Source organism: Eschrichtius robustus, chromosome 11 (assembly GCF_028021215.1).
Source record: "Eschrichtius robustus isolate mEscRob2 chromosome 11, mEscRob2.pri, whole genome shotgun sequence".
NCBI classification, from domain to species: domain Eukaryota; kingdom Metazoa; phylum Chordata; class Mammalia; order Artiodactyla; family Eschrichtiidae; genus Eschrichtius; species Eschrichtius robustus.
The window spans coordinates 57801568-57818425 of record NC_090834.1 but is presented as its reverse complement, the minus strand read 5'-3'; the positions used below and the strand labels follow the sequence as shown (position 1 = coordinate 57818425).

The window sequence follows — 16858 nt, the reverse complement described above, 5'->3', positions numbered from 1 at the left end:
AAACTTAAAACACATATGCCCCTTGACCCAGCAATTCCAATTCTAGGGGTCTATTCTAAGGAAATACTCACTCATGTCCAAAAGGATCTTCAGTGCAGCACTGCCTGTAATAGTGAAAAATTGGAAACGACCTAAATGTCAATCAAGCAGGGAGTGGTTAAATAAACTGAGGTACACCCACACTATGGAATACTACGTGGCCACCAATAACCAAAAAGTACACTATATCTACTGATATGTAGAGAGTTCAGACACACACTGTTAAGTGAAAAGCTCATAGAAAAATAATTTGATTCGATCTATTTTTTAAAAGAATGGGAAGTATTTACGAACATGGACATGAATATATGGAAAAAGGACTGCAAAGAGATGTAGCCCAAACTGTTAATAGTGTTTCTAAGGAATTTTCATTTTTCAATCATACAGGTTAGGTATTACTTGGATAGTTTACAATACAGAGAATATATTTCTATATTGCCTACAACAGAGAAAAAGTTTAAAAGATGACAGGATTATACAGTCTGAAATTTAATGTCTGGAGATAACTACTAAGAAAAAACATCTCAGATATAGGAAGAGAGGCTTTTTTGTGGTTGTTGTTGTTTTAGTTATCTTTGAATGAGCTGATTTAGCCAAAAGCAAACAGGTACAAACACTCAGAGCCAAGTATTTCTAAGAAAAATTAAAACTCAGAGTAGAAGAAATTTTACCTTGGTTACTTTAGAATTTGTATCCTTCTCTGTTTTTTTCAAACTTTCTTTTTTCTCAGTTTTTTGCAAAGCTGCTGACTCTTCTTCTACTTCATCTTCTCCTTCCCCTCTTTTTTTATCAGCTTTCTGATCTCTGATTTCAGCTACTTTTGCTGTGGGTCTAGATATTCTTGGAGACCTCCTTAAAGTACGACCCACATTTGTTTTCTCTTCTTCCTTTTCTGTCTTCTCTTGCTTGGTTTCTGGCTCTAGAATTTTGGGAGGAGAATCTGGCTTCTTCTTCCTACTGGATATCCTAATTGTTAATTTGATGCCCTCTTTCTGCCTTTCAGAGGTTATTTCTGTGTTTTCTGAGGCAGTGGTTTCTTCTTCAGGAATCAACTTATATTTAAATTTGCTTTTTTGCATAGAACCCTTTGTCTCAGAAGGATCACCTGTGCCAGAGGTCTGGGCATTGTCCAGATCATCCACTTCTACCTTTGTGGATTCAGAATCCACTTTTAAAATTTCTGGGTCTATTTTCTCCAAGGACTGACCTTCAGTGGAACTGGTATTCTGACACTCTACCACTTCTTTTTCTGAGGCTAGTTTCTCACAGTGGACAGTCACGTTAGATGATGGAGAAGTTTCAGCTGTCTCGGGAGACCCTGCGTTTACTGATTCTACAGTACTCTTTGGCACCTCCTCTGGTATTGGACTCAATCTTTGCGTGTCTTTATCAAGAAAAGTCTTTTTGGACTTCTCTAACTTTTCAAGACATTCTAGGACTGGTGTGCGCTTATCCTTCTTACTTTTGGGAGACCTCTCTTCAACTCTCATGCTACAGGATTCAGCAGTAGATAAAGCAGATTTTAAAGAGAGATCCTTTGCTATTTCAGAAGTCTCAAGAGAGGTTTCCATTTCTGGAGGACCAGTTTCCTCTATGTGCCCTTTGTGACTCTGTCTCTCTAAGGCTGATATTGAACTATCTGCATCTTTCCCTAAGGTGACCACTTCTTTCTCAAGATCACCTATTTTCATACTCGTTATGACAGAATTTAAAGACTCTGCTCCATTTCCCTCCATGATGACACTTCTGTCCTTAGAGGGGCTACAGCTATCTTCCTTTGTATCATAAAACTTCATCTCCATCTGTTCTGTCTTAAAATTTGGAGTTACCCTTTCATCACTAACTTCTCCATTTACCAGCTGTTTCCCTTCATGACCAAAAGTAGTGATTGTAGAGATCCTTTTACAAGTCTCTTCCTCTTGTTTTATTTCATCTTTCAAAAACTCTTTTGTTGGAGTAACTGATTTACACAAAGGTCCTTTGATTGGACTGTCAAAATCATCACTCAGTTTAATTTCTCGTTTTTTTAGTGGTATCTTGGCCTGCTGGTCATTTTTAAGTTTCTCGGTTTCTTCAGTAGACTTCTCAGTGATTTCTTGAGAAGATTTAACATTGCCAGCAAAATCTAGCCTCTCAGGCTCTAGCTTCTCCATGCTACCTTTGATATCTCTAGGATCTGCTCTACATTCCTTCACTTCGACTTTTATGGGTTTGACATTTTCCTTGAAGGAATCACTTTCTTCTTTGATAATCTTTTTTTCTTCGCTTTCTGGCAAAGGTTTTTCTAGCTTCACTATGACTGGCAGTTTTACAAGTTCCTTTTCGTCTTCTTTTTCTATTTTCACAGTAGTCTCTTCTAGAGCACTGGGTGTAGAACAGTTTTCTGAATCTATTGGCTGCTCTTCACTTTTCATCTTTTCACTTTCCTTCTGTTCCTCTAAAAATCAGAAAACGTTCACATGAATCTAAGCATTCAAGATTATAAAATATATAAGGCATAACATAAAATATATTTCCATTTGAAGTTTCTCTCTTAAAAGAGGTGGCTTCTGTCACTGGACATCTGACAATAAAAAATAAAATCGGACAGTAAAGAAAATTACCAAACTCTGAAGTACAACTTTTAGATATTAAAAATAGTCTTTCTATTGTTTAGAAAGACTCAGGTTTCTGCTTTATACTTTTAGCTTCAATGTTCTCAATGAAATATAAATATTTATACAGCTCAAATAATTTATTCAAGCTCCAGTGATGGCTCAAAAATATGAAACTAAGAATATATCATAAAACATTTCCAAAAGACCATATTTGTTTTAAAACCTGACAACTGTTCTTCTTTACAAGTCACTAAGCACTTCATTTCACTGAGGTAACATGAGCAAGGCAGTGGGAAAATGTTTTATGTTTTATTCAGGTTATAAAAGTAACAATTCTGTACAGAAAATGAAAAACGGAGAAACAAAAAACATGCCCATAATCCAAATACCCAGAGGCAATCACTATTAATATTTTATTTTAGGTTACTTCCTTCTAGTCTTATATATTTTTGAGAATGTTGGGATCATGCTGCCCCATTTTTCTCACTGAAACATTAGCATTTTCTTATGATATTAAATGCCTTTACAGAAATTGGACTTAATTATGTAACATCCCTCAATATGGTTATATTACAATTTACTTTATCAAATGCCATTACTGAACATTTCAGAAGTTAGTATTTTATAAGGAAACTATTTGTGTTTATCTATCAACTCCTCTTTTTACCTTATCGGCTATATATTTCCAACTTTCATGGAGTACCTAATAGTGCAAATTTAAATATAACAAAAGTATGGGGCTTCCCTGGTGACGCAGTGGTTAAGAATCTGCCTGCCAATGCAGGGGACACGGGTTCGAGCCTTGGTCCGGGAAGATCCTACATGCCGTGGAGCAACTAAGCCCGTGCGCCACAACTACTGAGCCTGCGCTCTAGAGCCCGCGTGCCACAACTACTGAAGCCAGCGCGCCTAGAGCCCAAGCTCCGCAACAAGAGAAGCCATTGCAATGAGAAGCCCACACACCACAACGAAGAGTAGCTCCCATGCACCACAACTAAAAGAAAGCCCACGCTCAGCAACGAGGACCCAACGCAGCCAAAAATAAAATAAATAAATAAATTTATTAAAAATAAATAAATAAATATAACAAGAGTCATATTTAGTAAATATCATAATCTTTGAATGGAATTACAGAGAATGCATATATGCTTTAAACTTGTGCTCAGGGAATCTGAGCAATGTTTTCAGAATTCTTTAACTACTAATTTTACCTAAATTTTCCTCACCCTATCCTTGCAACTGAAAAACCTCAATTCTAAACGAAGTTTTAGCAAGATAGGAATTAAAAACTTTTTTCTGAACAGATTCTTGCCAAGTTGATACACCAGACAGAGTTTCAACGTTTTCGTGGGAATAAAATATAATAGACAGAAGTGAGATGAAGTAGGACATGTTCTTTAAAGTGAGAATTCAACATTTCTTTTAAAAAGTTAAGTACTTTTATTACAAACCACCATTTCTTTTATGTTCAATCATACTGCAAATAAAAAATTCAAGAACCACTGATAACTACTGAGAACCTGAGATTAGAGTATTGCGCCTCCCTCTTTAACTGTCATATACTAATTTAACATATGCATGTCACTAAGAAAATTAAAGACATGACAGAAATTATCTAGTTTGAATGTCTTCCCTTTCCCATTGATTAAGCAGGTTTAGTAAATTCCTATTCATTGAAATTGGTTAATGTATCAGGAAGTCTAATTAAATAAATATCTTGGTTAACAATTAAAATACAGATTACCATCTTTATAAATAACTTTAGCCTAATACAAAGAGTATACTAAACACAATTTCATATTTTTTCTATATATTTTGGTTCAAAAAGCAACTCAGGATTCTCACTGTGACTCCCACCCAAGCTAAAATGACACTTTGCTTTTGGGGTGGTGAACGAATAAGTCCTTTAAACTGATTTTGATTTGAGTAACAACGTGGCAAAATAAAATTAAGAGTAACATTAGGTTCAAGACTCCTAGATTCAGTAATCCTAATTCAGCTGTTGGTGTATCTTTAGATATGTCACAAACTCTCTGATCCTCATTTCTTCATGTATAAATAAAGCAGCTGGACTAAGCGACCTCAACAATTATTCTTCACTGGCTTATAGTTCTCTTAACCCCAAAATATTCAATATATTTTTTTGGCTTAGTTCTTATAAGAGAAAAACATAACAATTATAACTCTAGCTCCTGTAGATCACATGGATGTATCCCTAAAACCGAAGACACAAAAACCATGACATGAAATGAAACTTTAAGCACAATCATAATTGGTAAAAAGGTCATTCAGTTATACAAGCATTTTCAACAAGTTCTGTCAAAAGGAAACTAACTATAAAGGAAGATCCAAATGAGTTTAAGAGACATGAAATTTGAAGTAACAAAACTCAAGGAAAAATTCACCTCTAAAATCACAATGCAACAGCAACACTGCTTGACAAACTTAAGGTGATTCAAGACAAGTGTTACTTACTGTGGGTTTTTAAAGCACATTCATTCATCTACTCAACAATTATCTATTAATCACCTATTGTAGGCTTTCCCACCCATCCCAATCACTATGTAATGAAACACTGAATGTTCTATGTAAGTTAACACTGAAGGACATTGCTAGTTACCTATCCAGTATCAATCTCCTCTTCTTTCTTACTACTACAACTCTGATTTTGTTCAAGAAAGTACTTGCCTCTTCAGATACCTTATAGCTAAGGGTCATGTGAACCAATTCTGGCCAATGAGATGCATGAGGAAATCTACTGGGTGAGACTTACAAGGTTCAGTTGACCTATGCCTTCTGCCCCTTCCCCTGCTTTTTGTCCAGAGTCTGCACACAATACCTGGAGAGGGAACAATCAAAGCCACGTGCTAAGGATGGCAGATTAGGAAGGGTACTTGACGGCTTCATGGAGCTGCTGAACCAGACCTGAACTGCTTACCACATGACTTTTTATTACAAGAAAAAAATTTAACTCACACTTGTCAGAATGGCCATCATCAAAAAGAAAACAAACAAATACTGGTGAGGATGTGAAGAAAAGGGAACCCTCATACACTGCTGGTGGGAAAGTAAACTGGTGCAACCACTGTGGAAAACAGAATGGAGGTTTCTCAGAAAACTAAAAGTAGAAATACCATATGACTCAGCAGTTCCACTCCTGGGTATATATATCTAAAAGAAACAACAATACTACTCTGAAAAGATACATGCACCCAATGTTCATAGCAGCATTATTTACAATTGCCAAGTTATGGAAGTAACCTAAGTGTCCATGAACAGATGAATGGATAAAGAAGATGTGGTAGATATATGCAATGGAATACTACTCAGCCATAAAAAAGAATGAAAGTTTGCCATTTGCAGCAACACAGATGGACTTGGAGGACATTATGCTAAGTGAAATAAGTCAGAGAAAGACAAATACTGTCTGATATCACATATATGTGGAATCTAAAAAATACAACATATAGCATTATTGATATATATCAATAAATTTAAAAATCTTTTATTTTATATTGGAATATAGTTGGTTTACATTGTGTTAGATTCAGTGTACAGCAAAGTGATTCAGTAATACATACACATATATCTATTCTTTTCCAGATTTTTTTCCCATTTAGGTTATTACAGAATATTGAGTTCCCTGTGCTATACAGTAGATCCCTGTTGATTATCTATTTTATATATAGTAGTGTGTATATGTTAATCCCAAACTACTAATTTATTCCCCCCCCCACCTTTCCCCTCTGGTAACCAGAAGTTTGTTTTCAGAGTCTGTTTCTGTTTTTTAAATAAGTTCATTTATATCTTTTTTTTTAGATTCCACACATCAGTGATATCATATGATATTTGATCTTTCACTGTCCAACTTACTTCACTTAGTATGATAATCTTTAGGTCCATCCATGTTGCTGCAAATGGCATTATTTCATTCTTTTTCGTGGCTGAGTAATATTCGATTATATATATATATATGTGTACCACATCTTCTTTATCCATTCATCTGTTGACGGACATTTAGGCTGCTTCCATGTCTTGGCTATTGTAAATAGTGCTGCTATGAACATTGGGGGGCATGTATCTTTTTGAATTACAGTTTTCTCCGAATTTATGCCCAGGAGTGGGACTGCTGGATCATATGGTAGCCCTACTTTTACTTTTTTAAAGGAAACTCCATACTGTTCTCCCTAGTGGCTGTACCAATTTACATTCCCACCAACAGTGCAGGAGGGTTCCCTTTTCTCCACACCCTCTCCAGTATTTATTGTTTGTAGACTTTTTGATGATGGCCATTCTGACTGTGTGAGGTGATACCTCATTGTAGTTTTGATTTGTGTTTCTCTAATACTTAGCGATGTTAAGCATCTTTTCATGTGCTTTTTGTCCATCTGTATGTCTTCTTTAGAGAAATGTCCCTTTAGATCTTCTGCCCATTTTCTGATTGGGTTGTTTGTTTTTTTTTTATATTGAGCTGCATGAGCTACTTGTATATTTGGAGATTAATCCCTTGTTGGTTGCATCGTTTGCAAATATTTTTTCCCATTCTGTGGGTCGTCTTTTTGTATTGTTTATGGTTTCCTTTGCTGTGCAAAATCTTTTAAGTTTAATTAGGTCCCATTTGTTTATTTTTGTTTTTGTTTTGGCCACACCCGCGCGGCATGTGGGACCTTAATTCCCCGACTAGGGATCGAACCCATGCCCCCTGCAGTGGAAGCAGAGTCTTAACCACTGGACTGCCAGGGAAGTCCCTGTTTTTATTTTTGTTACTCTAGGAGGTGGATCCAAAAATATATTGCTGGATTTATGTCAAAGAGTGCTCTGCCTATGTTTTCCTCTAACAGTTATATAGTTTCCGGTCTTATATTTAGGTCTTCAATCCATTTTGAGTTTATTTTTGTGTATGGTGTTAGAGAATGTTCTAATTTCATTCTTTTACATGTAGCTGCCCAGCTTTCCCAGCACCACTTGTTGAAGAGGCTGTCTCTTCTCCATTGGATATTCTTGCCTTCTTTGTGGTAGATTAATTGGCCATAGGTGCGTGGGCTTATTTCTGGGCTTTCTAGCCTGTTCCATTGATCTGTATTTCTGTTTTTGTGCCAGTACCACACTGTTTTACTGACTGCAGCTTTATAGTATAGTCTGAAGTCAGGGAGCCTGATTCCTCCAGCTCCATTTTTCTTTCTCAAGATTGCTTTGGCTATTCGGGTCTTTTGTGTTTCCATACAATTTAAAAACTTTTTTGTTCTAGTGCTGTTAAAAATGCCATTGGCAATTTGATAGGGATTGCACTGAATCTGTAGATTGCCTTGGGTAGTATAGTTATTTTGAGAATAGTGATTCTTTCAATCCTAGAATATGGTGTATCTTTCCATCTGTTTTGCATCATCTTCGATGTCTTTCATCAGTGTCTTACCATTTTCAGAGTACAGGTCTTTTGCTTCCTTAGGTAGGTTTATTCCTAGGTCTTTTATTCTTTTTGATGCGATGGTAAATGGGATTGTTTCCTTAAATTCTCTTTCTGATCTTTCATTGTTAGTGTACAGAAATGCAACACTTTTGTGTGTATTCATTAATGAGCTCTAATAGTTTTCTGGACTCAAAATACTGAAATTATCATTTGATATTACCAACATGTATCTAATGGACAAATAATAGGAGCTGCCTTCACTAAAACATCAGTACTATCATTTTATTGCATGTTAAAGGGATATGAACTGGTGCCAATCCTTTTGTAACTTATTTAAAAATTACATGGTAGATATCTCCCAAAAAGGTATCAAGAAGTTTTTTATAATTAAGTATAACAAAATAAAGCCACAGGGGACTTCCCTGGTAGTCCAGTGGTTAAGACTCACGTTCCCGATGCAGGGGGCCCGGGTTCAATCCCTGGTCAGGGAATTAGATCCTACATGCCACAACTAAAGATCCCACATGCCACAACAAAGATCCCACGTGACTCAACTAAAAGATCCCGCATGCCCCAACTAAAAAAAAAGATCCCGCATGCTGCAACGAAGACCCTACATGCCACAACTAAGACCTGGCACAGCCAAATAAATAAATAAATAAAAATTTAAAAAGTAAAGCCACCCACAGAAAACAAATGAACCACTTAATAAATTATTAGAAGGCAAACAGGAAATAGAACCCTGTCAGCACCCGAAAAGCCACACACAACCCTTTTCCTGATAGTAATTCCTTCTTTAACAAGTATAAATATTACCTTGACTTTTATATTAATCACTTCCTTATTTTGCTTTATAGTTTAGTTTTACCTTTTATTTTCTTTTTTAGGTCTCTTTAACCTACTATTGTTCCTCCATCCTTTACTTTTTTTGCAATTTATTTGAGTCACCAAATCAAGTAATTTGATGGTGACTCAATTCTATAATTTCTGGATTTTGCTGACTGCATTCCCATATTCCTCTGTCCTTTTTTCCCTGTAAATCATCACTTTAATCTATAGCCTGCATCAGATTCAGGTTCAATTTCTGTGGCAAAACTACTTCAGTGGTGGTATGTTCTTTATCAAGAGGCATTAATGTCTGATCATCTCTTCATGTGATGTTAAGAGATGTTAATGCTGAGTATCTAAAACGTTTTCTCATTAGGGATTACAAAATGATATTCCCATTCTGTCAATCTTCCATCAGTGATTATAAACCCTATAAAAATAAACTTTACTAATTTATTGTTTTGTTATACAGTGGTACAGTTAATACTGAAAAGTCAGGATTAAAGTTCAATTCTTTTTGTTTATTTAACAATTTTCAAAATAATAATTTGGTCTCCACTGGCATTCTCCAAAGGTAACCAGTTTTTCTATTAGTATTATGATGAAGTCATGGATTTAAGACATATTCAATGTGTTTTAATCCACTACAGTTATTTTCCTTGTGATGCTTAAATTGTCCCATCTTAGACAATGGAAACCTTTTTAAGTTGGCTCTTGAGTCTTTCTGAAATGACTTTGACACAGTCCATACTACTTGGAATGACAGGATGTTTCTTGGCTCATTATGCCCCAGAACTGGAATCAGCCACTTTTCCAAGACACCTTGGTTTACTTTAATGGGAAACTGTATTTCAAGACCACGATCTGGGTGCTAAAGGATGCTCACTGCTACTGGGTTGGCCATTGTTTTTACGTCTTTTCAGTGGACAGCGCTAGAAAATAATAAAATTAACCCATGAGTTCATAATGATATTTGTTTTTCCTTAACTTTTCTGTCTTACATCTTATTTCTTTTTCCCACACTGAGAATCTTGGTTTTCAAGGACACCACAGATGATATAATTAGAACATCAGTTATTTTTTCCTCATATTATGCACGTTTTCAGAATAACAATGACACCACCATCACCAAAGTGATTTAATGAAAGGTTCACAAGTTTTTTGCACGTACTCTTCCCATTCTTTCTCCATTTGTTTTGTCTTACTATAGCTCCACTGTGAAAACACATAGCCATTAAAGACTACATGTTCTCTGTATCTGTCAGTTAGGTTTAGTTACATGTAACTACCAAGTTAATGCTCACCCAACATTCTTTTTTAAATCTTTATTTTGAAATAATTTTAGACATATAGACGTGTTACAAAAATAGTTCAAGTACATCATCACCCTGTTTCCCCTAAGTTAACAACTTACATACTCACAGCACAATTATCAAAACCAGGAAATTAACATTAGTAAAATACTATTAAACATAAACAGATTTTATTTAAATTTTGCCTTTCCTCCCAACCAACCCCCCACCAGATCCTTTCCCTTTGAGGATCCATGTCTCATTTTGTTCTTGTGTTTCCTTAGTCTCCTCCAATCTGTGACCATTCCTCATTCTTTCCTTGTCTTTTCTGATCTTGACAGTTATTTTGTAGAATACCTCTCACTTTGGTCTTGTTTGATGTTTTCTCTAGATTAAGATATACATTTTTGATGAAAAATTTCACAGAAGAAATGTTGTGCATTATATCAGAGGCTACATGATGATGTAAATACCTTGATCATTCAGTTACAGTGGTGTTGGCTGCTCATTCCACTGTAAAGTTAACCATTTCCCCCTTTGTAACAGGTAAATGTCTTGGGGAGATACTTTGAGATTATGCTAATATCCTGTTTCTCCACAAATTTGCACCCACTAATTTTATTGTCTGTCAGAGATCTTCCCTGCAACAATTACTACTGCAGTATTTCCCTAATGGTAAATTTGTTATTATTCTCATTCCTTCTACACTGCAGGGAAATGTAGTCCCTGCAGTGCAAAAGGAATTAATTGATATTCACCTGCAGGGAAGACCTGTCCCTTCACCTCCATTTATTTATTTATTCAATTAAGTACTTATATAAGTAGGAACTCATAGGTATTTCTTTTATTCTAAGATTTAAAGTCTATCATCATATAAATTTGTTGCTAAAACAGTTCTGCTTTCACCACTGAGAGCTCCTTCCAGTTGGCACTGTGTACTACTGAGATGCCTAAATTATTTTTTGAATATGTCCTTCATTTCTGTCATTCTAAGATATTCTAGGTTTATCCTATATTTTCCCTGCCCATCTCCTGAATCAATCTTGTCTTTAAGGGGCACTAGTTCCTTTTAATGGAAAACAATATTTTGAAATAAAAATCTAGAAGCTAACAGTGCTCATTGCTACTGGGGTATCATTGTTCTTAGATTCCTCTCATGAACAGAGGTAAGAAATACATGTATGTATATTAAAATGTACAAATGAATACATTTATATTTATTTCTATATCACCCACCATTGAGGTTTTGTTAGTCTTTTTGGCTATCTGAAGCTCATTCACTAGAAGATCCCTATAAAAAGACTCATGGGGAATTAGGTCTTCGATAGCAGTTTACCTGTAGTCTCTATCTAAAAGTCAGTTTGGCTAGACATAAAATCTCTGGTTCACATTTTTCCCCCTTACATATGTTATGGCATTTTCTTCTGGCATAAGTCATTGCTTTCAAATATAGTGATGGCAGTCTTATATTCTTTCCCCTATAAGTTACCTGGTCTTTTTGTCAGGATTGCCAAAGTACTTTCTTCAAAGCCCAATAATTTTACTAGAATATGTCTTGATGTTGGTTGTTCTGGGTTGATTTTCCAAGGTACGCAGTGTCTTTTAAATACGTAGTCTCATATCCTTTTTTTATTTCAAGAAGTTTTGTTAAGCATAGTCTTTAGCATTTTTGTCTGTTCCCTTGCTTTGGTTTTCTTTTTTATGGACCTCTGTTGGATTTTCACTGCGTATCTTCAAATCCTTATCTCTTTCTCTCAAATCTTTATCTCTTTATTCATTTGCTTTTGTTTTTAACTTTTTAAAAAAACACACACCTTTCCATCTGCTATTTATTAAGGTCAATAATTCTTGTGTTTGTTGACTCAGATGTTATTCATAGATTTTTGAAAAATCATAACTCTACCACCTATTAAGTTTTCATATGTTTAGTAAGAATGTCTTTTGGGTAAGCTTTCATTCTCTGCAGTGATGTTATTTTACCTCTTATTCTCTTTTGTTATTATAATTCTGTGGGATTTGACCTGGATCTTTTTTAGTTGCTCATTTTCATGGCAAGTAGACAGTTTTTCTAATTCCACAGCTATAGAGCTCTGCATTTTTTATATTAAAAATTAAAGTGGGGCTTCCCTGGTGGCGCAGTGGTTGAGAGTCTGCCTGCTAATGCAGGGGACACGGGTTCGAGCCCTGGTCTGGGAAGATCCCACATGCCATGGAGCAACTAGGCCCGTGAGCCACAACTACTGAGCCTGCACGTCTGGAGCCTGTGCTTCGCAACGGGGGAGGCCTCGATAGTGAGAGGCCTGCACACCGCGATGAAGAGTGGACCCCGCTTGCCGCAACTAGAGAAAGCCCTAGCACAGAAACGAAGACCCAACATAGCAACCAATCAATCAATCAATAAAAATAAATAAATCTTAAAAGCAGAAACCTACCATTTAAAAAAAAAAAAAAAGAACTACCAGATTTTATTAAAAAAAAAAAATTAAAGAGATTTACTTTATGAGGTCACCTAACTCTAGCCTTCTCCCATACTTTTATTTGCACCTTCTTTTCTGCTTGTCTCCATTGTCCCTATTGTACTTAATTTAGATCCTATTCCCAGCAGATTGCACAAAGCTCTGTGTGGAGTTTAGTCCTGGAAGGGAACTTTGGCTGGAGAAATTTGAGAACTCATAAGGCCCAGAGTACCGAGTCCCTTTAAGATCTTAATTTCACATACTGTTAACAGTTTTTTATTTTTGCCATCAAAATGTTCCTTTTATAGGGGAATCTGTAGAGAGTCAAAAACCATGCCACTGATATTTTCCAAAAATTATGAATGATAACTTAAATTATCACCTTCTGATTCTAGTCACAACAAACTCAATCAGAAAAGAAAACTTCAACAGTTTCTCTAATCGTGAAACGTTTTTCTTTTCTTCTTCCTCCCTTCTCTCCTTTCCTTCCTTCCTAGAGTGGAATGAAGAGCTAGTATAATACTAAAAACTAAATAATGATGGTATTCAATTACAAAAATTGTATGAATATCCTGAGCATAGATGCCCTGTATACAAAACTATTCTTTAAAATTCTATCAGGCATTTTCAAATTGATAGAATTTTAAAGAATGGTTTTGTATAAATAGGGCATCTACACTCAGGATATTCACATAATTTTTGTAACTGAAGGTCATCATTAAGTTTTCAGTACTGTACTAGCAAACTTTGGTTTAGTAATTTATCCTTTAGCTATTCTCTCCACTCTGTCAGTATTACTTCAGGAAGGCAAAGTAAACAATATTAATTATTCTCCTTAAGACTGAATTCAGGGCTTCCCTGGTGGCGCAGTGGTTAAGGATCTGCCTGCCAATGCAGGGGACACGGGTTTGAGCCCTGGTCCAGGAAGATCCCACACGCTGCGGAGCAACTGAGCCCATGCACCTAGAGCCCGTGCTCCGCAACAAGACAAGCCACCGCAATGAGAAGCCCGTGCACTGCAACGAAGAGTAGCCCCTGCTTGCCGCAACTAAAGCAAGCTCACGCGCAGCAAGGAAGACCCAATGTAGCCCTAAATAAATTAATTAATTAATTAAAAAAAAAAAAAAAAGACTGAATTCAGAAAACCTATTTCGGAATGCAGGCCATAACATCCATTTCTAGATACCAAATGCAGTATAGGAAAGTGTGCCAGATTATCCCTTAACTGCTACATTTCCTATTGAACCAATTTCACAAAAAATGAATAAATCAACTCATAAATTGCAATATCAAAAATGTTTCCATTGTATCACCAACCCAATAAATTGGAGTTTTTGGGAAAATATTAATTGATAAGGTAAAGATCCTTCCCTGAATGATATTAAAAGTTTTAATCCCTCCCCCCACCAAAGCTTCTTAGCAGCACACCATGACTAGGCCATCTATGTGCCATGGGCTAAGAAAAGCTTTTTTCCTTCTCCTGAGAACTTGACTGTTGGTTAAGTTCTGCTCCTCTTGTAAACCAAAAATTGGAATGTCAACTCAATCACTAGGCCACAGAGCTCATGTTATCAATAACTTCTAACGGACGAACTACATCTGGATTGAGAAAAAAAAAAAATATGTAAAGCACTGAGAACAGTGTTGGCACATTGTGATGATATACGTGTCAGCTATTTTATCCACTACAACGTAAGCTTCACGAAAGCAAGGATTTTACTCTGCTTTGTTTACTAAATTCCCATGCCTAAAATCATGTTTGGCACATAGTAGGTGCACAATAAGTATTTGTCGAATGAATGAATAAGAATCATTTTGCTGTTAGAATAAGAGAAACAGAAGAGACACTATTTAAGAGAAAGAAAAAAACCAGAGAACTAAATGTCTTGCTCCTCCCCTCCTTTGCTTTTTCAAGAGATGTCCTCCCTTACAGACTTTCTTTTAATTGTACTGAGAGTCAGAACATCAGCATTCACTGAGGAATATTTTCAGAAACAGCTGTATGAAAGCCATTATTGTCCAGTTGGCCCTCTGCATCCTCAGATTGAAAATATTCAGAAAAAAAATTCCAGAAAGTCCCAAAATGAGAAACTTGAATTTGCCACACACAGGCAACTATTCACATAGCATTTAGATTGTATTAGGTATTATAAGTAATCTATGGATGATTTAAATGAAGTATACGGGAGGATTTGCATAGGTGATATGCAAATACTATTCTATTTTATATAAGGGACTTGAGCCTTCTTGGATTTTGGTATCAGCAGAGGTTCTGGGACCAATCCCCAGAGAGACCAAGGGATGACCATATTTGTTTTCAAGGTTAGGAGAAGACTGCCTTTATAACCTTGATACTCAAACTGTGGTCCTCTGACCAGCAGCATCAACATCAACTTGGCCTCTGTAAAAATGGTGAATCAGGTAAATCACTAGGTAAACATCATGCATATTAAAATTTGAGAAGTACAGTTCTAGATCACTCTAGTTAAAGGCATAGGCTTTACAAGAATTAGAGTTCAAATCTAGACTCTGACACATTATTATCTATATGACTTGGGCAAGCTTATAAACTTCCAAATTCCTTCATCTGTAAAACTGAAATAATAATAGTACCTCAAAGAGCTGCTAATCCTTTTATTAAGAGGATTAAATAAAAATGCACATGAAGCATTTGGTAGGCTCCAAAGAAGCAGGACATGCCCAATAAATGTTAGTTGGTGTTATTGTTGAAATTCCACCCCCCGCCTATAAGGCCCCCAACAGTGAAATTTTAGAATTAAATACAAGAAAGAGCTTTACTTTATTGAGGAAATAGTTTGTTTTTGTTTCTAATTTAAACTATACAATGACTCCCCCTTCAAAATCAGTGTAAAATTTAAGTTCACTTAATAGGAATATTGCCTCTTAAATTTCTATTGCCTTGACCTCTTTGGTCTTGATTTAAATACACTGGAGAAGAAGCAAACAGGAATGAATGACCAAACTGAATGACCAAATGAATATTAAGTCTAAACTCAGAACTAATCCTTAGGGATGCTACTAAAAAAATCTGGAAAATTCAATAACATTATATAGTAAACTTGAAAATTGCTAAGAAAGTAAATCTTAATGGTTCTCATCACAAGAAAAAGTTTTTTGTAACTTTGTATGGAGACAGATAATTACTAAATTTATTGTGGTGATCATTTCACAAGGCATACAAACGTCAAATCATTATGTTGTACCCCTGAAACGAATAATAATGTTATATGTCAATTATACTTCAATTTAAAAACATCTTAAAATTCAATAGTGGGTTTAGACTACTTCAAAATCATTAAGTTTTACTGATGTAGGCTACAAACTGAATTTTAAGATATAGAAAATAATGTTTCAAATCAGAAATATGGCTTATGAGTAAGACCACCAAAGATATTTGAAATCATATAAACACTGGTCAAAGGAGGACAATAAGCAGGATTTTTGCTAAAAGCAATGCTTAATATGTACGAACATTATACCCTACATTAAAAGGCATAATTACTTGTTTTTATGCAATGCTTGCAGCTAGGGGATGACTTTATGGTTAATTCCCTCAAAGCAGCAAATAAGGTAAAAACATATTGCTTTCAGGTTCTAATCAAAACAGTAAAGGAAAACTAACAGTAGAGGAAGAAAGCATAATAAGGAGAGCAAATTCTCTCCCCTGTCATTAAAAGGTATGTTATCAACAAAAAGTATTAACTAAAATGATGTTAGACAAAATTTCAGTTGGTTTCTCTGCTTCTAGAAAAGTTAGGACTTGGTTCTGTCCTTCTAAAAAGATTACGATTTGATCTGCTCAGTTAAGCATACTAGGAAACTCAATCAGGAAATCAAGTTTAATAATTATAATTCTTGTAGACTTAAGGATTTGCTAAGGGCAACCCAGAACAAAACAAATAAAGAAAACCAATCCACACCACACACACACACACACACACACACACACACACACACACACTTAAAGAACTGGCAAAGGACTTGAATAGATATTTTTCCCGAGAAGATACACAAATGGCTAAGAAAAGGTGTTCAACATCATTATAGCCAATATGAAAAGGCAAATCAAAACCACAGATACCACTTCACATCCATTAGAATGGCTATTATTTTAAAACAAAGAAAAGAAAGTGACAAGTGATGTGTAGCATGTGAAAAAATTGGAACCCTTATGCATTATTGGTAGGAATGTAAAATGGTGCAGTGGCTGTAGAAAAC

General features: G+C 35.6%; 1 protein-coding gene across 1 annotated transcript in view; it reads right to left on the bottom strand.

The window, feature by feature from the left end:
• RSF1 (remodeling and spacing factor 1) overlaps nucleotides 1-16858 on the bottom strand; it is a 168513-nt gene that overhangs the window by 31723 nt on the left and 119932 nt on the right. The window contains exon 6 of the mRNA XM_068554578.1: nucleotides 711-2476. Coding sequence (XP_068410679.1) covers nucleotides 711-2476 — 1766 coding nt within the window. The remainder of the gene's footprint in view (nucleotides 1-710; nucleotides 2477-16858) is intronic.